This window comes from Abramis brama (genome assembly GCF_963993115.1).
Source record: "Abramis brama genome assembly, chromosome: 12".
Classification (NCBI taxonomy): Eukaryota; Metazoa; Chordata; class Actinopteri; order Cypriniformes; family Leuciscidae; genus Abramis; species Abramis brama.
In genome coordinates, this window is record NC_139974.1 from 29,222,010 (window position 1) to 29,248,265 (window position 26,256).

Here is a 26,256-nt window from a genome sequence, read left to right on the forward strand (position 1 = left end):
CACATGCAGGGAATGTCATAGCACAGCACATGAAAGAGATCTAATATAACCCTCACTAAAACCTAACAATTTGTTCCTAACCACGTTCTGATGTTGTTGAATTCGGAGTATTCTAAATGAGCGACCACGTGACCGAGGTTAGTAATTTGCATAACACATACCCATACCAGCTCCATTTAAGAGCTTTCTGCAACGCAGAACTTTTCCAGATAAATTTGGTTTGATGCAAAAGGAAGCATTTCAGTTCAACAAAGGATGTATCTGCCTTTGATGAAAGGATGACTACAATAATAAGACATTCAAGCTTGAGTGGCATTATAGAAAGGACTGAAGGTCAAAGTGACCTAATACATGAGCAATTACAACATTGTAATTTTAATCCAAAATAAAGTACTGCACATCACAGCTGAGAACTTCCACCAGCCCTTGCAGAAAATCCACACCCAGCAGACGGGAATGAAGAAGCTGAGGTCCAGCCATCTACTTCCCAAGCATCCACCTTCCAATACGCCCCTTAACAGAGTCACACCAGTGCACAAGTCCTGACCGACGAGGTTCTCGCTAGTCAAGATGCCCTCATTATTGCCATAAAAAGGGTTAGTTCACCCAAAAATGTCTCATTCATCTTCGAAACGCAAATGATGTTTTAAATGAAATCTGACAGATTTCTGTCCCTCCATTGACAGTCCACGCAACTACCACTTTGATGCTTCAAAAAGTTCAGATTATACAGTATATCCTGTACCATTTATGCACAAGGTCCTTGAAGTATCAAAGACTTTTTACTGCCTTCAGTATTGAAAACTGATTTAAAGTCCCCCTGTAGTCAATAATGGTATCCCTTAAAACTCATCTTTGATCACTAAAATGACATATTCAGTTTGGTTCAGTTCAGTTCATTGGGCAGTTTTGACTCACTAGAAACCATGTTTTCCCTATTCCCTATTCCCTATTGTTTCTCTAGTTTAAAAATCTTTAAACACCAGCCCCAGACAAAATGATTTTTGGAAGATATTATATTCTCCAGCTTTAAATGTCTCTATTTCCTGAACCGAACGCCCCCACATTCATGCTTGGTTTTGTCATACTCTTATTTTAAATTCAAAGCAATCCTCGTATGTGGGAAGAGGGTGAAGCATCACTCGAGCGTCCCCCTTATCATGATGATGCTTCTGCTGCTAAAACAGGACGTTCGGGGGTGTTGGTGGGCCCGTTTTTTTCTCTCTCCTTCCCCTCCTCTCATATAGGACACTCCAGGATGCCTCATGCTAAAAAGTGCTAAAGATAAACCTCTGTCATGAATGTACATTTGGGATTATGCAATGAAAGGGTTATGCAATGGCTGCCAGCCACAGAAGGAGAGCACCGGCGGATGAGCTTGTGTTTTTTTGTGAGGATTAGACACATTTTTCCTCCATGTTTTCAGTCGTTTAGCAGTTATATCCATGCAGATTTCTCACGTTCACTCCCATTTCACATTCACTCCGTTCCACCCTGTACACCCAGTCACACCTGTTCAAACATCATGACTCCAGTTGTAAATATTCCTAGACATCCCACTTTAACGTTGTAAAATGATCAGTATTAATCATTATTATGTCTCTTTTGACCATCTAGAACACGCTAGAAACAACATATCAACACTTTTTCAACCATCAATCAATATGGTATGAGTTTTGCTATGCTGTTGATTAGTTACTGATGTTTTTTGTGTTCCCAGAGTCTGTGATTGTTGTTTGTTCTTGTTCATAAGTACTTAAAGCTGCAGTACGGAACTTTTGCCTCTCTTTCATTATCTCTGTTTGAAAGATAAAATTGCAAGTTACTTGCGGAGTTCTTTTTTTTTTTTACATGGGTTGTGCTTTGACCTGCTCCTCTGCATGGATGAAAGAACTACTGGTATGTCAAATCTTGTGTGTGACTCCCATCAGATGAACTGTGACGCATTATGATCTAAAATGACGTAGAATTTGCATGAAAAAAATATCAAATCAGAATCGAAAAGATCAGATTACATGTTGTTTGTGCGGTTCACACTGTTATGATTTATTTTTTGGTGATTTGGGCCACTTTTCCCTGCAGCCTGAACATAGCCAATAAGTATGCCCTAGTATGCATATCTGAAAAAAAAAAAAAAGTAATCTGAACAAGCAAGTAACAGATCTGCCACTTTTGTTCTGACCAAATGAAATGAATTTTTTTTTTTAATCACTACTAACTATTAGATCTAGCGATTACTCAAAGCAATTGTAGCAAATTAGCTATTGAGCTACTCCAAAAATGTCTTGGGTTGGGGAAAAATCTCTGCGTCAGTCTTCAATCAGATCTCGAAGTTGGCACCACCTCTCAAAAGCCATGCTGATGTTTACTCTCTTTTTAGCACGGTTCTGTCGCTTTCCTCTGTTGACTGCAGGCTCTCCGCAGTTCAAGGTTTCTTGGTTTTGACAACAGGTGATTAGATGATGATTGTTTAGACCTTTCTAGATTAAAAGCAGCCAACTAGATGACAAGTCATGCATTGACTTGTCAAAAGCAGCCATCTAGATGACAGGATTTTTTCATGATAACAGTCAAAATGCTTTTGTAAAATAAAGAAAACAAGCAGCGTGCGCTCTCTGCCGTCTCGGTATCCGTGAACTACTTTCTGGAGCGTGTCACAAAAATGATCCAAAACCTACTTGCCACTCAGACATGAGAGACATTGAAATGTCTGTTTTTAAAATTAACCAATTCAAATCGAAAACATATATTATCTGATTATGTAATCCATTTGAAACCAACGAGACGTAACTGCATCCTCAACACACTCATAGTAGCTTGGTCTTCTTCTTTTTGTTTACGGATGTAACGTAACCATGCAAAGATGAATGACGTCAAATTGACATTTACGTAGCTTAGCTTAGCATAAGCTTAGCATTACAAATTGGGGTAAGGTAGACAGCTTTGTACACCGATGTCTTATGTACTTATATATGCCGGATAAAAATTATAATTACATATCTGGTCTTGCATGCTATTTTTTCCTCAGGAACTAGAACATGTGCTTTTGGCTGTTAATCTGTAATTTTAAGAAAGAGACTGTGAGGTGGACGTTGAAAGTTGTAAGAAAGCAGAAGCTGTGCTTTTGTCTCTTAGAAGCCTTTACATTGCTGCCAGGCAGTTCGCCTGGTGCTAATCTTTATTTAGCACATGCCAGCAGGTGTTGCCTAGTAACAGGAGTAACAGGTTGGGGGTGGAGGCCCGAGGGGACGTACATCTAGCTTCACAACCCCACAAACCTTCAGTCTCCCCCGGACTGATCACCCTTTTGACAAACTCCAATGGTGGCACAAAAGCCACGAGAGAAATGAAGAGTGTGTTCATTTTCAGATATTGGTGATATTTTCAATGGGCCTCAGAGAAGGGATCTTTTACAAAAAGAGAAAAGTGGAGCGGGAGCTACAAAGAAATCTTTTGTTGTACACAGAGATGATAAACGATTGAGGGTTGCCATGGTTTTTCTTCTGCACTTCTGTCTGGAGTTCAGTTTGCACACTGTCATGTCCTGATGATGTATTGCTGCATTCATTCATATCTCACCTGAACCAACATAGGAAAATCCGAAACTGACTTTCTCTTTGCATGACGGTTTATTATGACTGCAGGTTGAGACGATTTGGCATGTCAATCTTGATTCTCTGAAGGGGCTGTTTCTATTATTCTAATTTAATTTTCCAGGGGTTGTTTTTTTTTAAATATATACTCTACTGTTCAAAAGTTTGAGGTTAAAACTACTGTCATTCAGCAAGGATGCATTCAATTTATCAATAGTGGCAGTAAAGAATCCTGAAAAAAATGCATCACTGTTTCCACAAACAGATTAAAGGAATAGTTCACTTCAAAATGAAAATTCTGTCATCATTTACTCACCCTCAAGTTGTTTCAAACCTGTATGAATTTCTTTCTTCAGCTGAACACAAAGGAAGATATTTTGAAGAATGTTGGTAACCAAAGAGTTGATGTACCCCATTGACTTCCATAGTATTTTTTTCTCCTACTGTGGAAGTCAATGGAGTACATCAACTCTTTGGTTACCAACATTCTTCAAAATATCTTCCTTTGAGTTCAACAGAAGAAAGAAATCATACAGGTTTGAAACAACTTGAGGGTGAGTGAACTATTCCTTTAAGGAGTGCAACCTCAGTGAGCATAAAATACTTTTATTTTTTAAGAAAAAAATCTTCCCAACCCCCAAATTTAGATTTTTTTTTATATTTATTTATTTATTTATTATTATTTTTTAAATGCTTTTATATACACATTTTATTGCTTTACCTTTGTCCTAGACTACGGTGCGAGCTCAACACGCTGCAAATATGCAAATAGAAAAAACACCAGCAAATTAAGAAAACATCTTTATCAGTTTGACATCACATGTGCTGCAAATACAGCACCAAATACAGAAACACACTGCAAATAGCACAGACCACAATGGAAATATTTCAACGGGACACAACAACGACGAACTGACATGCTTATCAATATCTACTCGTCAGTGGTGTTGTTGATGACCTGAAAGTTGCATTGTGAGTATTTGCAGCACGTGTTGTCAAACTGATGGATATGTTTTCTCAACTTGCTGGTGTTTTTTCTTTTTGCGTGTGTTTTCTTCAGTCGCAGCGTGTTGAGCTCTCTCGGCCACCGTAATAGACCAATATAAAATCCATGATAAAAATATTATTGCATGTTTAATATTATAATCTAAATAAAGCAATAAACTGTACTTTTTGTAAAGCATTTTATTAAAGCTACACTGTGTATTTTTTTAAGTTGATTCTTAGCAAAAACACTTTGTTCTTTCAAAATGATATGTGCTCATTAATGTGTAATTACTTCTACCAACTAATCAAGTATTCTCGTAAGTGTAGAATCTGCCATTTAGAATACATACGAGCGAGTCGCTCGAATGGCGGCAGCCATGTTGCGCCTCCATCTTGAAAATACATTAGCCAAAGAGGGACATACCTGGAAATTCAAGCTTCGCCTTTCGCGTTTTGACACTCAGTGGCACCGTGACGAATGCGAGGGGGAGATTACTCGCGACTGCCGGCAAATAGCGATCTTCGCCCGTGACGTCACGACGCGGTTACGTGCGCTCTGGTTGGCAGAAGAAAAGTAATAGCCGCTTGCTGCGCAGCGCAAACACAGAAGAAAAATGGTTGTATCGTGCTGTGTGATCGGCAAGATTGGGTACTGTACTGTGTGTATCATCTGTGTACATACCCTTATAAATGAAGGGCAAATTATTGTATTTTCATTCATACATTTTTACGTAGGCCTATATGTTGTTAACCAATGTTATATACAGGGCCTGAAGTTAACTTTTTTGACCACCAGCCACTGTGACTTTTTACCAGATAGTTTTTTTTTTTTTGGTCTCATAAAAGGTGAAAAAAAGGAATTGCACAAACTTCGTTCTTTAACTTGTAAGAATACACATTTAAGTGCTGTCAAGTTATTAATGAGATCCATACAAGTAATAATAACTCTTAGAATACAGATATAGACCAGCTCGAAAACAAATCACACGCGGCTGTGTTGATGGCTGGGCAGCTGTTAGTTACAGCGTTCAGGAACCGTTAAGCAGAACTAAATTAATATTGTTATTACTGGTAAAGTTACCGGGTAGGCTACCGGACATTTTCTCACCGGTTCCCAACTCCCAACATCTGTGCAACTGTTGTACTGTAGCCTATGTCAGCGTTGCATTATCTCATCTCATCTCATCTCACCAACAGTTTAATACTTAACTCACACATTCAAACGTAGTAAGGGCCTCATCTTTCTCTCCGATCATATAACGTTCCGAAACACTCAAACTGCGCTGCTTTCACAGATGCTTTCTTTACTCCAGTAATGTGCCACCACATTTTTTTTAGCTAAAATCCAACGAAATGGCTGACTTCGTTTAAATGTCAAAGAACAGTTGCAAAAAAAAAAAAAAAAAAAATTCTCACTCAGGTGATATGGATCAGGCAGAGAACGAACCCTGGTTATATAAAAGCTTAATTATATCTCCTTTTAGCTTCTTCGGACAAAGAATTAACATATGCTGACAAAACACAGGTAGACTGCTGCGACATGCAACATGTTTTGGTTCTTTCTGCCAACCAGTTCGCGCCCACGCCCATATCGTGACGTCACATTTGACTCCGGCGAACATCGCTATAATACAGCCACCGTAGGAGTTAAAAAGCCCTCGGAATGGGAGGGGCTAGAAAGTAATATTCAGTTGGTAGTCATAAACAATTTCACCGCTAGATTGGAGAAAATCCTACACAGTATAGCTTTAAGCATTCAAGCAGAAGCCTTTATATCAAATTATTTCTAAGGTCATCAGAAACAGTCAAGTGTGCCACTATTGTTTGAGTGTTCATTTGTGTTTTCCAAAGCATATGAATATTAATGTACCTTAATGACTGATGGTCGCCCTATGACCCTCTGCATAAACCTGTACGGCTGTTACATATGGAAATGAGCTCTTGAGTTTATCCTTGGTGACAACTGCACTGACCTCATACTTTCCAACTGTATTTTGAGTTTGATGCAACTTAATGAAGGACATGATTTTTAAAAGTTCAAGAACTTTGTTAACTGTATTACTTGGTGCAAGAGATGTTTCTTCAGATTTTTTATTAATAATAACAAATATAATTATTTATCTCATTTATTGCATGCTGCAACAACTCTTGACATCCTCTTTTTGTGTATTGCTTTAATAATGTCTAAAATATAGAGATGGAAAACTGCCACATAAGCCTATAACATTTCTCAGAGCTCCATTTGACTGAACTCATTGAAGATTACAGTGCAGAATCATTTGGGTTTACTCAGCACATTGATGCGGTGAGATTATTTGCCCAATATAACCAGCCCAGATTATCCTGACCTGCATTACCCAGGATTATTTCCTTCACATGCAGAGATTATTCAACTAAACGACAGAAGCAGTATAGCAACTTCGATATCAATAGGTGCAGTGTGGATGATCTCCTTCACCTATGTTAAACCACAGTCCATTTTACACATATTGAACTGAGCATGTGTGGATTGTTTGGATGGGTGAATCCTTACGTAATAATGTTGATACTAAGGTTTTTTTAATATGATTTTTATTATTATTATTTATTTACCCTGAAAATTAAAGCATATCAAAACGTTTGAAAGAAAATGTTGTTTCCTCCTTCCATTCCATTGGACTGGATTAAGATTACTGAATGGAAAACAATCAAAACGTCTGATAATTTGCAGTTTAGATTTATTTAAAGGGGTAGTTCACCCCAAAATGACATTTTTGTCATCATTTATTCACCGTCTTGCCAAATTTATACTGAAAAGATGGCACAGAAGTGCTTCTGAAGGCATTTAGGTGTTTTGACATGGACTGTTTAATGCTGCTCAGAGGTGGCAAAAATGTTAAAGTTATAATTGTATACTTTGATACTAGGGGCTGAAGTGGGTCGGATCAGTGTGGCATTGGCACGTCTTGATTTTTGCAGAGATGCATTCCTGGGTCAGCATATTTTGTTGATCCTGGAACCATATTCCTGTCTGAAAATGTAACCCTAACCATATCCCCCCTAAACCTAACCACAAGTTATTTATCCCTAAAATCAGAGGGAAATGATGAATTACACTGATGAAGACACACGGTTGTAAGCTTAAACTTGACATAAACTGTAAACCTGTCCCTTATATCTGATTGGTTGATTGGGTTGTTGTTCCAGGATCAACAAAGATGTTGATCCAACATGTTGAACTTGGATAAATAAGGTTCTGCTTGGCATTGCGTCTTTATGTTGAACTTTGAGAAAACTTAAAGCTTAGAGAATGTTCAAGCTTCTCTTTTTGGACCAAGAGCAGCTTTGGTCCCCATTGACTTTCAATATATAGAAAAGAGCAGCTTGCACATTGTGCTAAATATCTTCTTTTCTGTTTGTTTTATTTAATATTATATATACGCTTATATTCTCTATTAGAAAGCAGGGATTTCTGTTCTCAGTATACTGATATCAAAATTGGTCTTGAAAGTACTTGGTATCAGATCAAAAAGAAAATAAATTTTATCACTCATCGCTAGATCATAGTGTTCTAGCTCTGCCTATGTGATGTCATTATAACCCCCCTCCTTCCTGTCCTCTGTGTCCTTTTCCTACCCAAACTGGAGCATTCCATAAATCACGGAAATCCTTCTGGAGAGCAGAAAGCTGAAGAATCGTGGAATCACCTTGAGCGAGACTTCCTGCATGATGCAGCGGGACAGCGACTCATTTATTACTGTCAGTGTCCTCATCCTGGCTGGAAAAAAAGAGAGATGTACAGAGTTACAGTACGTTCATGATTTCAACAAGGCTCTAAAAATACATTTTCCCACATGCACTGTGTCATAAAACATTTACAGTCCACCACAATCTGCTACACTGGCGTTGACGCAACAGTCTTGAAATATTCACAAGGTTGCTAGCTTGTTGGCTCAGAGAGAACACTGGAAAAAAAGAGAGAGAGAGAGAGAGAGAGAGAGAGAGAGAGAGAGAGAGAGAGAGAGAGACGATGCGCTTACATAATACGCCAGCCGCAGTCTGAGATGAGGGCGCAGGTTTAGACACGCGTATCAACAGCCAGTCTATCCTCATGCTGCAGTGCATGGTGACATTAGCGCTCTTCATCTCTGCCCTGCTGTCGATCTGCCTTCCTCTCTGCAGCCTTATACAACCAGAACATTCTCACACATTCACATCAATATATTTTATATAGAGGTCTTGTTCAGACAATGACTAAATGCACATTAACTTCTCACACGGGGCTGCTGCTGTTTGGTGACAGCAGAGGAAAATATATTGCTTTATATAGCTAACAAGACTGCATATTAAGCAATTTTAGACAAGGCATACATTCATATTTACTTATGCGTGTTCCTGGTCTTATTATGAATGACGAATCTGTGAAAATTATTCCAAAAACAAGAAAATTGTATGTAAATTGTATACTCTTCTGTTCGAAAGTATTGGGAAAGACTTTTTTTGAAAGTCTCTCATGCTCACCAGGTCTGCATTTATTTGAATTTAAAAGAACTGTTTTCTATTTTAATATATTTGAAAATATAATTTATTCATAAGGTCAAAGCTGAAATTTCAGCATCATCACTCCAGTCTTCAGAACATTTCTTCTTATTAGTTTATAGTATAGTATAGTATAGTATAGTATAGTTACAAACTGTTAACTTTATACTAGACAAAATGTGAAAAAATCACTTGGTAACCTTGTCTGTGCAAAGTCATATCCAATTTCAATTCTTGAAAGTCAACAGACTCTGTAACCTTATATGCTTGGAAAGATTGACTTTTTACATCCAAGCACAGAACTTTCTTTCCAGAAACCATACATTTATTTGTCTAGAACAGCAGTTCCACTGCTAAAAGGAAAATTTAGAAATAAAATAAACACATTTTAATTAATGTAATAAATTCAAGTGCTTTAAAAAATGAGCTGCACTGTTTTGCTTTTAAACCCTCTGAATTGGCTTTGCTTAAATGTATATTATGTGCATTAATGAAAACATATTTTCTGTTGTCTAAACTGAGTGCCTAAATAATTTTCTATGCTAATTAATCACACGCCGTGCTGTCAATAGAGTTTAATTTGTGTTGAACCAGGGCCATTCCTTTAAGAAAGAGATTTACATGGACACTATTATTGTAGAGACTGCTGCAGTGCGAAAACTGTTGCGTTCCACAGTTCCACTGTTGCGTTCCACAGTTTTTACTAGATACATACATACATATACATATATATATATATATATATATATATATATATATATATATATATATGTATGTATGTATATGTGTATATATATGTATGTATATATATATATATATATATATATATATATATATGTATATGTATGTATGTACAGTGCAATGCATAAGTGAATACACCCATGCTAAAGTTGACTAAAAAGAGGAATAAAAAATCATATTTTGGAAATTGAACTTAATGCCTTAATTTAAAAAATTAGGAAAAATCCAACCTTTAAGGACACCAATTTTCTTTGTGAATGAATAATGTATCGTAAATAAATAAATGTTCTTCCTTAAAATACATGGTGCATAAGTGAGTACACCCCTATGTTAAATTCCCATAGAGGCAGGCAGATTTTTATTTTTAAGTATTTTTTTTAATTTTCTTTTAGGATACTATGCATCCTGATAAAGTTCCCTTGGCCTTTGGAATTAAAATAGCCCCACATCATCACATAGCCTTCACCATACCTAGAGACTGGCATGATTTTATTTCAGTTAGCCTAAAAGCTAGTTTGATTTGCATTGAGAGATGATCTTATGGAAAGTACCCCATGCCAATCTCTAGGTATGGTGAAGGCTATGTGATGATGTGGGGCTATTTTAATTCCAAAGGCCAAGGGAACTTTATCAGGATGCATAGTATCCTAAATTTTTTTTTTTAAAAATACTTAAAAATAAAAATCTGCCTGCCTCTATGGGAATTTAACATAGGGGTGTACTCACTTATGCACCATGTATTTTAAGGAAGAACATTTATTTATTTACGATACATTATTCATTCACAAAGAAAATTGGTGTCCTTAAAGGTTGGATTTTTCCTAATTTTTTAAATTAAGGCATTAAGTTCAATTTCCAAAATATGATTTTTTATTCCTCTTTTTAGTCAACTTTAGCATGGGTGTATTCACTTATGCATTGCACTGTATATATATATCTATCTATAAATTACAGAAACGTCTGTCTGTCTGTCTGTCTGTGTGTGTGTCTGTGTGTCTGTGTGTCTGTGTGTATGTCTGTTAACCACATATCTCTCGAACCGTTAGTCCGATGGATTTCAAACTTGACAGGTGTCTCTCTACGGGCACGAGTAAGTGCAGTTCCAAGTTTGACGTTGTTTGGATGAGAAATGCTAAAGATATCGTTAAATATAACATTTTTAAAAGGTTGTGGTTTAAAAATAAACATTCTGACATTAGAGGGTTGTATCGGTCAAAGAAGCCCCAAGAAGGTTGTGGTTTAAAAATAAACATTCTGACATAAACACTCTGTCAGCTACACTGTTTACTTCTGAATATTATAGTTTGGTTCCAGAACGTGATAAATCCATTTTGATTAATTTGAGTAAAAATGTGTTTTCTTTACCAAGAAAGTGGCAAGATGAAAACGACTATTTTCTGTTTCAAACTTTCACATAGCATCTTTAGGTTATAATAACATAAAAAATTCAAATCCAGATTTTGATTTTCAAAGATCTATTATAAAAACTGATTATTTTCCCCAAAAAATGCAATAAATTCATGACACTTTTTTTTTCAAAATGCAATTAATCCATTGAATCAATATAAAAGTTATTTTTTATCATATTGAAACTGTTGAAATCAGCCATCGCTAAGAAATATCTCCTGAACTTTTTGGACGGCGATCAGCTCACAAAAACTGATTTTGCACGGGCACTTTGCACTGCTCCCTGAATCAACGCGCTTATTCATTTGTGGATGTTAACTGAATCTGTAAGTCAGCTATGCTGTTTACTTCTGAATATTATATTTCATTCTGGTGTGCTTAACGTTATCGCTACTGTGTAATAGTAGCCTATGCTATTCACCAACTAAACATATCCTATTCAATGCGTTCACAGTCTCTTTCACGGGCATCATTTGTAGTAGCCTATTCACAAACTGTTTCCTCAAGCATAGCGTTTTCTCGGAGTTCACTGTGTGCTTTCTACCATGCACAAATAAAAATGTCACTGAACTTTTGCTGTGTAATTGTAACAATGAGCACTCAAACACACCAAACCAACAATTACTAAAAACACACTCAAAAACTGATTTTGCACGGGCATTTTGCACTAGCACTTAGAAGGTTGTGGTATACATAAACACTCAGTCAGCTACACTGTTTACTTCTGAATATTATAGTTTATTCACAGCCATCATTTGTAGTAACCTAGCCTGCTCCCTGAATTCAATGCGTCCACGGTCTCTTTCACGGGCATCAAACCAACAATTATTAAAAACACACACAAAAACTGATTTTGCACGGGCATTTTGCACTAGTATATATGAATTTAGAACATTTCAATTAAGTTAGCTTACTTGAAGTCCAAGCCTGAATAAAAGAACAAAATAAAAAATATTTCCTTCTGGATGCTGTTGCTCGCCTCTCAGATGTAAATGTATGGACGCCTTTTTCATTAATAATGTAACTTATGTCTTCACTATGGGCAATGATTACTCGGGTTGGGGTTGCACAGATCTTCTGGTCTGCTTCTACAATTTTTTGAAGGCCTAATATGAATATTAAAGAGCAGTGTGATTTGAAACACGCTCATTGCTCATAACGCCTCGTCGACCGTGACAGTCATCGTGGCCCAAAGGTCAGAAGGAAATCAGAATTGTGACTGTCTTCAGGGAAGTGCAGCAACACTGCAAACCATATTAGCACCACCCAACAGCATTCAAATGGAAATACACCCACTCCTTTATCTCAGCCAACTGGGCTTGTCTGCTCTTTGAAGAAAAAAACCTTCAGAGGGCTGGAAAATAAGGCTGGAGCTGTATTGACTGCTGCCTATCTGCTGTTTGCCGTCCAGCAGTGTTTGTTTACTGCGTTTTAAAGTGAATTTTGCTATCTAGTCTGGTCTGCATTGCGATCAGGAAGTACACCAGGGGGGCTTTAATGCTGTATATGAAATGTTCTCTGTCATATCGATTATCTGTTCTCATTCAAAGTAAACCGTTTTAGTCTTTGAGGGAGGGCAAAATGCAGAATGGGTTTTTATCTGTTTATCATGAACGCATAGAGTCTTAAAGGAATTGTTAATGTCGGGCAAGCTATGAAAGAATGTAGTTAGATAAGCTACAAACTTCTTTAGAGAACAATTAGTTAAGCTAAATAGCACCCTTCAGATAAACTAAGCAGTTGAAATATATGCTACATGTAAAAAGCAGCTGAATACATTTAAAAAAGGCATGAAATATAAGCTGCAGTAGTCTTTTCTTCTCTAATGTGACATATATCTGAGTGAAATGGCTACTTGAACTAGAAAAAATGATTTGATTTTGTCCATTGGGAATTGATTGGATCGTTGTGGATTTCTATTGCTGTGATGCCATGTAAATGACAGGTTGTCCTTGAAGAGATGTCGCTGCAAGTGGGAGGAGAAGATATTTTGATTAAAGATTATAAGGGCATGATGTGCACAGATAAATCATTTATAATATATACTGTAATATTCCTGATTTAAAAAAAAACTGACTTTGATATTTGATAATTGTTCATATGTGTTAAATTAAAAGTTTTAAGCTTTAATTTCTTCAGATGTCCAAAAAATATCTCCAGAAGAGGCATACAAACCTTATATATCCCTTTATTTGTGTTTGTTTACTGAAGAGATAAAGTTAGCAATGTGTCAGCTTGTACCTCATTAGCACATATATGTTTCTCCTCTAAAAGGTATTTTGGGGTCCAGTTCGTCAAGTTAGTTTTCACTTGGATATTTGACTGCAGTCAGACAATGCTAAGATTCATCCATGTTGAAGATTTGCAGCATAAATGTACATGCGTGAAGATTTCTGTGTCGTTTCAGTTAAGTAAATGATTTATGCTTGAATTTGTCTGATTGATTCAGATAAAATAATTCTGATTCCTTTGTTCGTATGATTCATTGCAAAGGACAGAATCAAAAAAGTAATTTTTGAATCTGACATTGCTTGTTCTCATAGCCAACTGAGAACAGTACAAAGTAATATAGTCTTTATTGCTGAAAATATTGTCAATAAAAATTTAACTTTGCAGTGTTTCACAACGCTGTTATGAAATAGCTTTGCTGAATCGCAAATGAAAATGTTTTGTGGACTAGTTAAACTAAGCTTAATTTGCAATATTTTGTCAAAAGGAAAAATAAATAAAGCATTGTCCTGCATATTTATTAAATTCAAGCATGCAAATATAATTCAACAACTAGCTTGCGACCAAACTCTCTCTCTCTCTCTCTGTATAGAACTGAGAAAACTGCTTTGTGCTCTGGGATCAATTAGAGGTGCTTTCAGCACAGACAGACTGTGACTGAGGCTGGCTCGTGTTTTGTTTGGGTGAGAAATGTGTTCGGACCTCATGACCTGCCCACACGTACTTATCAGTGTCCTTGTGCGCCCCAGGGCAGAGCAGACAGGGGACGAGACCTGTCCTACCTTCCTGTAGAGACTGTTCCTGGATCTTGCAACCCAACTGCTGTATTCCATTTAACCTGACTTAAGCTAATTCCATTTACATTTTTCTGAAGGAAATGTGAGTGGTGCTGCCCATGCTACATGTATCCATGCAACCATGTTTCTGGGGCCCACCAAAGAGCCCTCCTCCACCAAGTCTCTGTTATTTGATGATTTGTGTGGCTCAAATGTATGTTGAAGCATTTTTATTATTTAACCATGCAAATAAGTCAATATTAACACCTAAAAATTAAATCATTGCAGATTAAAGGCATGAGCCTCTTTCTAAGCCTTTCATAAACATGTCAGGGTCATACACTGTTATTTTGTATTTTGTTGTTGTTGTTTTTAAATATATATAGGCTATTTATGGAAGCTTGTTTCTGCCACAGACTAAAAAAAGGTAATTGTAACTTTTTATCTCACAATTTGACTTTTTTCCACTCGTAATTCCAAGTGATCAAAAATATACTTTTTCTATTCTTAAAATGGTATTTTGTCATTCTCTTTTTTAAATTCTCGTGTAATTGTCATTAATCTAACGCAAATGTCTTTCTGATTGGCCGAGTTTTGAATAGCAATTGGGTTGATTGTGTGACACAAACCTGGCAACAGCTGTGCTCTACTTGGTAGACATATCACTGTGTAGAACCCATTGCAGATCATTACTTTTGTTGCATAGCAATGAGCTGTAACATCAGGGGTTTTAAACATAAATAAATGAACAGTTGTTTTATCGTAATAATTACTGTGACAACAAGTGAGAGATATTCTAGAATGGTCTTAATGAGGTGAACTGTGGACTAGTGCACTGCATTGAAGGGTTTCTGGTGAGAAGCTGGTGTTATCATTCACCGTCATGGGTGATTTGATACCCTCGAACCCACTGCGCAGAACGAAACCGCATGTTCCAAACCTCAGTGACTGCAGAGATCCTAGAGAGCAAGGACGACAAACACAAAATTGTTCCAGGGTGGAATCAGCCTACAGCCTTTATTGCACATTCCTGTTTGGTTTTGCTCTGACCACATCCTGGCATGATGTTTATGCAGTGCAGAAAACACATTGTCTTGTAGTTTTACCTTTCACCCTGTGAAAGCCTGAGATCACTACATATACCAGACTCCTTTCAATTCAGGTACACATATATTATATTTTTTCATTTATTTTTCTTTCTCTTTTTATCATCAGTGACAATGCCTGCAACATGCTTCAAAATCTTCATTTTGGCAAACTACAAATAAATTAAAACACATTCATAGAACACAATTTGACATTTAAAGACATTAATAAAGAAAATTAGGACAAACCGAACCAACGGAGGGAAAAGAAATACAAAGAAGCGGCTTCTGCTCTTTTTCATTACTTTCTTGCTTTTTTTTTTGAAAAAAGAAAAAGAAAACAAGTTAGCTAGCTAACAATCACAGACCACATGCAGATATAATACAACAGAATCATCTCACTCGTTTGGACGATTAACTCTGTTAGTTAGTTTCTGCAAACTACTGATCTAAACTATATCACAAAATTATGCTTTAAACCGGAAAACATCCAATTTCGCGATATTTTTGACTGGTTATAATAAGTCCTTGGTATAGTATCTCCTCTCGCTAAATAGGAAAACACACGACCACTTCTCAATAATGTCCAAACAGAGTCTGGAGAAGACCAAATGCACTTCAGTAGTGATAAGAGATACCATTTGCGACTAGACAGAAATCAGCAATAAGCCACCCACGAGGGTTTACGCGATGTTTTTACAATCACTGCAGTGATACGAACATGAATTACAGGTTGTCCAGTGACCAGCGTGTTTTTTAATTTCGATGACCAGGGTACAGCAAAATGTAGTGCTTTCCACCAGATTGAAGCACTGGACATTAGAGAACCTAAATATCAAGAACACAAAAAGCTACCAGACAGAAATAAATATATCAGTAACGGATCAACAGTGTTGTTTCGCCTCCTTCCTCCTTCAGCATCAGCATTTGCTGTTTTATCATTTATACATCAGTGTCTTCGTCCTTGTTTTAAATTAATTAGCAGCTTCTCATCTAACATTTGAAATCGTCAGTAATAGCAGAGTGTCTTTCTACTGAGAGCGCAGCAGTTACACACGGGAAAACACACAAGGAAATGGTGACAAAGTACATTAAGCATTTGGCACATACTGTTTCATGTCTGGAGAAGACTACCTTCAAAATACCATATGAAACAGCATCTCACAACAATTTCTTGAGGGTGGTCTTCTATGATTTTTCAAACCTTGAAGCGTAATTTTAAGGGAATATTTTTCACCCAAAAATGACAGGTCCGTCATCATTTACACACCCTAATGTCATTCCAAACCAGTATGACTGACATTCTTCTGTAGTATAAAAGGAGACATTTTGAAGAATGTAATGGCCATTCTTTATATATATATATATATATATATATATATATGGTCATTCTATTCTATGGTGGTTCTCCATGTAAACATGGATGTGGATTGGGGTTGTCAAGCTCCAAAAAAGACAAAAAATTCACCATAAAGTATAATAATATTGGTCAACAGTTGTGAACGCTATATTCTAGTCTTCTGAAGACATGATAACTTTGGGTTGCCAACAAAATCCCAACATAAGTGGGATCTTGTATAATCTTCCCATTCGCCGTAGCTCTTATACGGTATCTCATTGGCATTTCCACATATTCAAATTTCAAAATCAGGATTTATCATGTCAGTGACAACATTGACATCAAATTTGACTCGTGGAGTTTAAACGTGCCATATTTGAATGGACACGGACAGTGAAGCGCAAGACTTTCTTAGTTCTTTACCTAGGCCTTTACTCTCATAAAAGCATTCCATGGCTTCGAAAGACTATTTTTGAGATTGACAATTTAATGGAAAAGAGCAGCCAGTACACTTCAGCATTTTTCCTTTAGTGCTTCACTGAAGAAAGAACATCATCAAGGCGAGAAAATGACAGAATCTTCATGTCAACAACACCCATGATTTTGCCTTCTCGACTATTGTGTCATTTGTATTTCACACACCGTATGAAGAGCACCATGGGTGGGGTGGGGTCTAAAATCTCATTGCTCACAAGATGCAGTCTGAGCCGTTCTGGATTCACGCTGACATTTGAAGGAGAAGTCAATAAACATCAAGGCGTCGAGCTGCAGCTCTCTCGGAGCATCAATCAGGCAACTAAACGAGCCGCCCTCATTCCTCAAGGTTTCTGAACAAAGAAGTCGCCCCCTCAGCGTCTCTCTCTCTCTCCATCTTTGTCCTTCTTCATCTGGCTCTTGTCAACAGTAGCGGCACCAGCTACCAGTCCCGGTTTTAAGTCATAACTGAGATTGTGCGTTGATTTACGCAGTTCGAGAGCGATGTTTATAGTCGTGAGACCTTATATCCTGGGCTGTCGGCCATTTTGTCCTGTTTACTGTTGTTCTAGTCTAGTATTGATCGAGCACACAGCACAGTGATGCAGAGTCAGTGCAAGGCGGATGAATCGGGGCCCACAACCACGAGCGTATCGATCGATGAGCCAAAATAGTACGAGTGAATCAGCACAATTAATGTTTGATCGTGTTTGGGGCATCGGCATGTGAAGGTGCCAAGTTACAGTAATTCCCTATGTTGTCTCACAAAGGGGTGGGTCTGCTCAGTCGGCATTGTCCTGTCGCTCAGAGCTCCATGGGGACAGATGCCACGATGAACACTCAACATCTCATGTGCAAACATCACCATGTCTGTCACATGCCTCTCTCTGTCGCCAATACTAAGATCCCATTGGGATGTCGACATCAGTTAATGCCATCTGGTATCTAAATCATCAGAATTAAGAGCTTTTGGTCTTCTCCAAAAACAAATAATAGAATGACCAATAGAGGTGGTTCACATTTTTTTTCTTTGACCTCTGCATAAGCAACGAAGACTGCGTATCTATCCAATTTCTCAAATCCGATCTTTAGGACTGACAGTCCATTGTTTTATAAGTGATGAAATCTGGTGTTTGTTCAGATTTATGTAGGTTGCCATTGTATTGATGTAAGCATTAGCATGATACCAGACTTTCTCATTGTATTTGAACACATATGGGTTTGTAAACTGCCTTTTTTTCTGTTCAGACTTCAAAAAACAATTGAATTTGAAAAATCAGATATTTGCTGCCTGTCTGAACAAAGACCTAGAGTATTTTTTCTCCATTGGAAATCAATGACCAGCTACGCAACACAGTGATGTCTAAATTTTGCCACGCGTACAGAGGAAAAGAAAGAGCACAGCTCTACATAAATTACAATCATCATGTTGCATCCAACTGTGAAAAACAGCACAGCCGATGAGGAGGAAACCAGAAAAACCGAACCTCAAATGTAGTGTAATGATCTGCTTATCTATTAAGTGTTAACAAAGTCATTTGCATGTAAATGGAGGCAAGTCTGATGCTGTTCAGTGCAATGCATTGTCAGCTATAAAAGGAAAGAGGGATTGGATGGCGAAGAAAATAAGCAAAACAGACGGATAGACAAGGATATAGAGTGAGGATGTGGGATTGGTGCACATTTAACTTTGCTTGGAGCCTCAATCATATCCAGAGTCCTTAGCTGTATGTAGCTGCAGTGACGCCCACACTCATGAGTAATTGTGATGTCGCAGCGAGTGTTCGGTCCATGGCACCTCGATGAAGAAGAGTGAAGGACGGGGTGATGGTGAATGTGCCACGTTGATGTATAAGATATGATGCCCTAGCTTTTGTTTTTTATCGTAGTTAAGTTTGATGATGAAAAAGAAGAAAACCCAACTGAAAAAAGCCATGTCGGGATGGCGACATCAGCCGTCGGACACGGGAGGGGACACCCAGCCATACTTCTCGTGGGTCTTGACGAGGCTCTTGAAGGTCGCCTCAGCTTCCTTGCGACTAAAGGCCTTCTTAGACTTGCCTGCTTTCCTGCAGATACGACCCTAAAGAGAAAACAACATTCGGAGATATCAAGATTTTCATCTGTCAAAGTGAAACATACTGAATTTAATGATCCTCAAAAGGAATACTGGAAATGGATATATTCTAATCATAAAATAAAAATAATATTTGAATGCTTCATATCAGCATACAATTTGCTAAATATATTATAAATGAAGTAACAACAACATAAGCTATATAATTATAAATATGAACACGCAATACAAATTTTATCTAAACTTTATAGAACATTTTTGGATAGTTGGATATGAATATTGTTAAAAATATAAAATGTTATATAAATTAATACTTCATAATCATATCAGTGTATAACTGCTGAATATATAACAAATATATTATGAATATATATATATTTTTTAATTATATATAATTAATGTATATATATATATATATATATATATATATATATATATAAATATGAACATAAACATGCAAAATAATTCAGAGATCAATTTTGCAGTGAATATTTTGTTACAATATTGGTGAATATTATTTAATAATATTATTACATTTTTGAAAGATTTTTGAAGCACTTTGTGGATTTTTGAGGACACCTGGATAATCTGCTTTGGTCTTGGAATTCTCTCATTATTATTTTACAGTTTAACATGCAAGTCAGACGTCTCTTCCTGTCCAAATAGGCGCTTTTGTCCAGAATCGGCTGCAACGATCCAAACATTTTGACAAGAAGTTTATGATTCCTGGATATGCACTCTATTTGATAGATTTTGTTCAACCTAAATGACTCTCAGCTATTACCTGCTACAGAGAGACACACTATACGTAATCTTAAACGTATCCATTATATTTCAAGAGATGGGAAGCAGAAAAGCATCATTCTTCAACATCCTCTTAACTTAAACATAGGGCAGTACATGGAATGTGTGTCCAAGAGAAAAATGACAAATGACCAATGATCTTAACGGATTGTGACATTTCCTGTTGGACACAACATTTAACTTTCAAATATAATTCATGTCTAACAATTTAAAGGTAAAGTGTAATTTAATCATGTTACATTGGTTTCTATGCCAGTTTAATATACAAACAACTATACGCAAGACATTCATACATCCTGAAGAGTGTCAACACTATGGTCCTTTCCGAATGTTGAGCAGGTCAGTATGGTAACTTGTAATTTGACCAATGCTAAGTTGAGCTGAATTAGTAATTTGCTTTGCACTATTCCATGTGATGTGCAAAGAAAACTAATTTAACCCTTTAAATTATATACATTTATATGATTGTACTTATAAGTGAATCCTTTAGTCCCAAAAAAGCCGTCTGAGGTTTGCTATAAAGATGCTTAAATCAGATCAGTCTAGTCTGCCAAAATCAACCTCTAGGCCTCTAGGTGTGTGTAGTCTGATACCAGATTTATTTACCTGTTTTTTTCATATATTGTGTAACTGACATGCAGAAGCAGATGTGTGAATGACAGATTATGGTGTGATTAAATGGTCCTGGTGCTCCCATTTTCAGAGGTTTTCCAATTTTCAATTTCAAAGCCGACTGCTCTGAGCTTTGAAGACACAGTAAATCAAGAGGCTGTGCGTGATAAAACCTCAGGCTGAATTATTTAAACAAGCTTCAAGACCATTTTAACACCAGGTTCAGCCATTTTGATCACTGGTAAAGGATAATAGGAATATAAATGATGCAATGGTGCATCCATGATTGCGGCATCCCACAGTAAAACATCCAGCTCAAGGATGAAATCCAGCAAAAGAGCTTTGTAATGCTGCAAGGTGAAGAAATGGGATCCCCCTTACTTATGTCTTATGTAAATGTCTTAGACAGACAGACAGACAGACTAGACAGACTAGATAGATAGATAGATAGATAGATAGATAGATAGATAGATAGATAGATATAGGGGTTGGGTTTATCTTTTTTAATTAAGGGAGTTTGGCATCATTACATGTTTATTAAAGGTTAGCAAGGCAAAGTTTTTTTTTTATTATTTTTGGAATAATGTACATGAATCATCCACAATAAGACCAGGTACTTGTATAGCAAATGGAAAAGTATTTATCAAACTCTAAATCCTGTTCTGCACTCTGCCAATATTTTTGGTCTGACATCCTTATACCAGCCAACAACCTGGCATGACCAAACTAATGATTTTATAATGGGGTAGACATTTTAAACAAGCTAAGGTTTAAACAAGCTAAGTAAGACACATGTACGCCTCTGCATAGGCAGAACAAATGGCATATTTAAAAATAAAACTAGACCAAATAGGGACTGTAAATCCATATTTGGATTTTTTTTTTTTAAAAAGGCCAAAAAATTATTTACTCACAATGTTTAAACAATGTGAAACACAAAATAAGACGTAGGCAGAATGTCCTTCCCAACAAAATTGGACGTCTAAGCTGCTCTAAAATCTAATTCTTTTTCACAGAAATCAATGACCAAATTTATAAATTTTGGGGTAAATTTATCCTTTAAGGCCAGTCGAAGGATTAGGTTCGGCATGCAAATCACAACCATCCAAATATGCCACTACAGGCTACGTATGAGAACTCACAGACCCAGCATCCACTAAATGAGCAAAAAGGATGTGCTTTCAGATGCCCCAGGACTGAGGTCAGTCTAGTGCCAGTGCTGATGTAAGACAGCAGGGACAGTGAGACAGAAATAGCCAGCTCTTCCCTCAGGCTCTATCAGTCAGGATGAGATCTAATGGCCCAGAAGTAACCGCCTGTGCTCAATCGAGAAAATCCCGCCCCATCCTCTCAGAAAAGCCTGTGATTTTTGGATTAAAAGGAGCCAATGGAGCCTTAATTAAGCTTTATTCTGTTTACGGTCTCTCTTGGAAATCGCTTCTCTCATGCTTGAGAGGCAGTGGTGGAGAGCGCTAGGGACGAAAGCGAGAATGCGTGGGGAGTCGTGCCGATGTTAATCCAGGTTATTTGCATCAGCGTTTTCCCTGCAGCATGCTAAGGGCATCACTGACGTCTCCCTACGCTATTTTGGTCTGTATAGAGTGCAACGCAGTACCCGTGTGAAGTGCCGGATGGGTAATCCTGTGAATTGAGATCAGTCAATGGTCTCGCTCGGCCTCTGTGCATTCTGGGACAACACAGACAGTAGGGATTATGTAACCGACATGTGCCAGATAAGGGTAAACAGTGTTGCTCTTTGCATCATAGCACCACATGAAGCGTACACCTGTTTGATGCTGCTTACAGTCTCATGTCAAAAGGGAAGTTGTCTGTAAATTTAACATGACAAAGAAGCAATATAGTTGTTGATCTCTTACAGTAAGGCAGAATATACTCTTGATTAGAGACACATGATAGGTCTTTTCATTTCCAATCTATCGCCTATTGGTCAATGCATGTAATGGTCTTAAGCATTAAATAGTACAGTGTAAAATGACGTATAAAGAAGTGCATTGTATAAAATTATTAATCTAAATGTTAGTAAGGGCACCTAATATAAAGTGGGACCCAATAGTTTTATGGCTTATTTATTCTGATTTAGAAAGCCTTAAAAAACAGCAAATGTCTGAGCTTAAATATCTCCCAAAACCAAAGAAAAACTACAAAAACAAACTTAAAATTTAAAAGATTGTCAAAGCACATTAAGTTAAAAGTGAATGAAGTGAATGAATGAATGATTCAGTGAAGCTAAAATTCTCCAAAGGCGCTAAACAATGATAAACCACGAATGCTCTGCAGCAAAATGTGGCCTGTCCTTTCCTTTTATAATACAATAGCTGCATGTTAATTGGGGGTCTGTTGTGTCAGTGGCAACTAAAACTGTAATTACCCCTGAGTGCTTTGGGTCATTTGGGGAAAATTGTTATCTAGTCATCGCTGCCTCAGACTCATCATGAATTTGGCATTTTAAAGCTCTTGACAGGTTGAGGTAAGTTACAGCAGAGGGTTAATGGCAAGTCTCTAGCTTCATTAAGGATTCTCATCCATTTCCATTACTCACGCTGGTCTTTGCAATCATCCTTATAAAGGGACTATCTAATGACCGATGTGATCTATCTATGGAGCCCATCTAATCACATTACTAGTTAAGATCCAGGCTGCAGTACACTCTTGAGAAAAATGGCCCGAAATAGCACCAGATTCTAATTCTGTTGGCTTGCAACCACAGCAAAACCATTTTTTTGTGCAAAATGGAGACTTGCAGATCTCAAAAAGGCGCTCTTTAGGATAATATATGTATACACTGACTGAAGATTTTATTTTTAAATGCAGGTGTAGGTGAGGTATAACATTTGAAATGTAGTAGGAAATACCCTATAAAACAGAAGAGCAACCTATGTAATGTGTGGACACAAAACCCACACTTCACCCTACACTCTTAAATATAAAGGTGCCTAAATGTTTGTTTTTTTTAGTCTGATGACATAAGAGACTCTTTTTAAATCTCCTACAGTGCAATGTGATAACCTTTTTATGGTACTTCAGGGAATCACATATGTCCTAGAGCATCAATAAATCCAAGAAGTCTTCGCTTTGTTCTGTTAATGGATGAACCGATAAGCTGATCAGAAGAACCTCTAATGGAACATCAGGAACTTTAATAATCACCACAGAACCATAAAGACAAATTAAGCACCTTATATAGAGGTCCAAAACGGTTCTTGATAACCAATGGTTCTTTGCTGAAGATAGAATTCATTCAAAAATGACAATTCTGCCTCATGTTGTTCCAAACTGGTGTGACGTGGAAGATAAAAACAGCCTCAGCCACCATATACTTCAATTCACTCTTAAAAATAAAGGTTCCAAATGGGGTTTCTCACAGCGAGAACATTTTCTTCATTTAAAGAACCTTTTGTACAATTGAAGGTTGCATATATGTTCTTCATAGAATCATTCTTCAAAGAACAATTGATGCCAATAAAGAACCTTTATTTATAAGACTGATGTATGGAAAAGGATGCAATGGAAGTGAATGGAGACCGGGGTATCTTTTGTGTAGAATTAAAACCATACCGGTCTGGAACGACATGAAGGCATGTTTTATTCTGTTTTACTTTGTAGTTACATATGTAACAGAGTAACAACGCATTGAATGGACGTTGCATGTTTTTTTCACGCTTTTCACCTGTGCGCCGATGCCAAAATGGAGGATGGCGTCAAGAAACATGAGATGAGAAGAAATCAACGCTGCTATGGCAATAACCCATCCTCACCTGTCCTTTCACCAGACTGGCAGCGAACTGCCTCATCACGGCCTCGACGGTGTACGCGCTCGACCAGCCGCGGGGCGTTAATAACTCCATGCAGATCGCGCCGCCGTCCAGCACGTATCCGTTCTCCAGCCGCGGCGTGAGGACGCGCATGAACGGCGGAGAGAAGGGGAAATTGTCGGGGAAGGTGACATTCAGCAGTATGTACTCGGTGTTGGTCTCCTTCATGTCCTGCCACAGCGCGGAATCCTTGTCCACCTGGTGCAGCTTGACATTCCAGTCAAACAGGTTATCGTCCGCCAGCTCCACCGTGATGAAGTTGTCGCCGAGCCGCCGGATCTCCTGCAGCTCCTTCATCAGCCTCCGCGTCCGCACCTGGGTGCAGTGCTGTCGGTTCGCCGCCGGCGGGGGCATCACGGAGCCGCTCGTCGCCTTACTGCCAGCCGTTAACTGCTTCTCTTTCGTGTCCTTGCTCGGTTTGTCCTGTTTGACGGCTGGCTTGTCCTTGCCGGACACGTCGAAGCGCCTGGCTTTGATTTCGGGCGTGCTGAGGATGTTGTTGGTCTCGTTGCTGGTGTTGCAGTGCTTCGTGTTGTTGTTTTTCTGGTTGCCTTTGGTCCCTTTCAGTGAGCCCTGGTGGTGATGCTTCGGGTCCTCCGTGTCTCGGTCGTGCAGTCGAATGAGCCCGATTTTTCTCAAAAGAGTAGCCATTGTGATGGTTCGCCGTTCGAGGTGAGTGTAATGGAGCTCGGAAAAAAAAGACGTCCGCAAAGCAGCTCCTCTTCCTCAATGCATCATTTCTCCCCGCGAGTGCACTGAAACACAAGAGCTCTCATTTAATACGCATTCCTACTCCTATAATTCCCTGTGAGGCTGCACACCCGCGGCTGCTGCAGGAGGCGCGATAACGTTGCTAGAAAATTAACCGAGAATCTGGCGCAGGCATACAAGAATTAGAAGAGCGGGAGCGGAGCACCTCAGGTCAGTTGGCTTCCGCTGTACCTGGACGGAATGAGTAATCAAGGGTCCTGCATGAGTTATTTTTTTTCTTCACACCAGTATTCCGACAAGTCCCGCCCTTGACCTGATCACTGTTTGCTGGAGTTGCAACAGCGATGTGATTGACTTCTAAACTGTCCAATCACAGACCGGCAGTCTCATCCTAACCAATCCTGCCGTTGGACGCTGGACTTGTCTGGATGCTGGTGGATGAAATATAAATAACGCGTTGCTCGACATCTATATTATTAACGCTTGTATTGTTAGTACATTTTTCTGTCATAAGACAATTCATATTCGGCGTATTGTGCATTTATTGCACATTTGACATTTATTGTTATTCTGGTGTTTTTTTGTTTTGTTTTTACATGTAATTTCTATATAAAATTAAACTCTTCTTGTATTTTAAATGAGTGCTGCTTTATATGTTGTTGGATACAAAGAAATCTCATAAACAAAATTTTGTATCATTGTACAGCCTTGTGTATTTGCTTGTTTTCTCCCTGGCGTTTTCTACAATCACTGTAATATTATATAAGATGCTATCAGCATTCATAATAATAAAACAAATCTAAATAAATAATGCGTCTTTGGCCTAATGTTTGGTTTGGGAAGAGGTCGAGTTTATGATCAGCTTCCAATGAATCAATACACATTCTTCACTTAAACCTCGCATTGAAAAGGTAAGTGCACCAGTAGGCTAGTTGCATTAATCTTGTGCGTTTGAACGAACCATGTTGCTGGCCATTAACCAATGCATTATATGTCATCCATATGTTATGTTGAATTATATTTAGCGTAATACTGTCAAACTGGTCAATGAAATTGTTTCAGAGTAAATC

The 26,256-nt window shown here is 37.9% G+C and overlaps 2 protein-coding genes across 2 annotated transcripts in view; both read right to left on the bottom strand.

Moving 5' to 3' along the window:
* Positions 1-8,690, bottom strand: part of LOC311093467 (uncharacterized protein) — an 18,069-nt gene extending 9,379 nt beyond the window's left edge. The window contains exons 1-2 of the mRNA XM_084130893.1: positions 8,600-8,690; positions 8,267-8,337 (exon numbers count right to left, since the gene is read on the bottom strand). Coding sequence (XP_083987019.1) covers positions 8,267-8,337; positions 8,600-8,684 — 156 coding nt within the window. The 5' untranslated portion in view covers positions 8,685-8,690. The remainder of the gene's footprint in view (positions 1-8,266; positions 8,338-8,599) is intronic.
* Positions 8,691-17,149: 8,459 nt separating this feature from the next.
* ube2ql1 (ubiquitin conjugating enzyme E2 QL1) lies at positions 17,150-25,964 on the bottom strand. Its single transcript, XM_084130769.1, has 2 exons — positions 24,419-25,964; positions 17,150-19,232 (listed from the first exon to the last, which is right to left on the bottom strand). Exons 1-2 carry the CDS (start codon positions 25,124-25,126, stop codon positions 19,101-19,103), a joined length of 840 nt encoding a protein of 279 aa, XP_083986895.1. The 5' UTR covers positions 25,127-25,964; the 3' UTR covers positions 17,150-19,100.
* Positions 25,965-26,256: the final 292 nt, after the last annotated feature.

Excerpts from the sequence above, each read along its gene's own strand:
- ube2ql1 (XM_084130769.1), bottom strand. The coding sequence starts at position 25,126 with ATGGCTACTCTTTTGAGAAAAATCGGGCTCATTCGACTGCACGACCGA. Across the intron at positions 19,233-24,418 it reads CCAGTCTGGTGAAAGGACAG|GGTCGTATCTGCAGGAAAGC; the intron begins GTGAGGATGGGT and ends TTTTCTCTTTAG.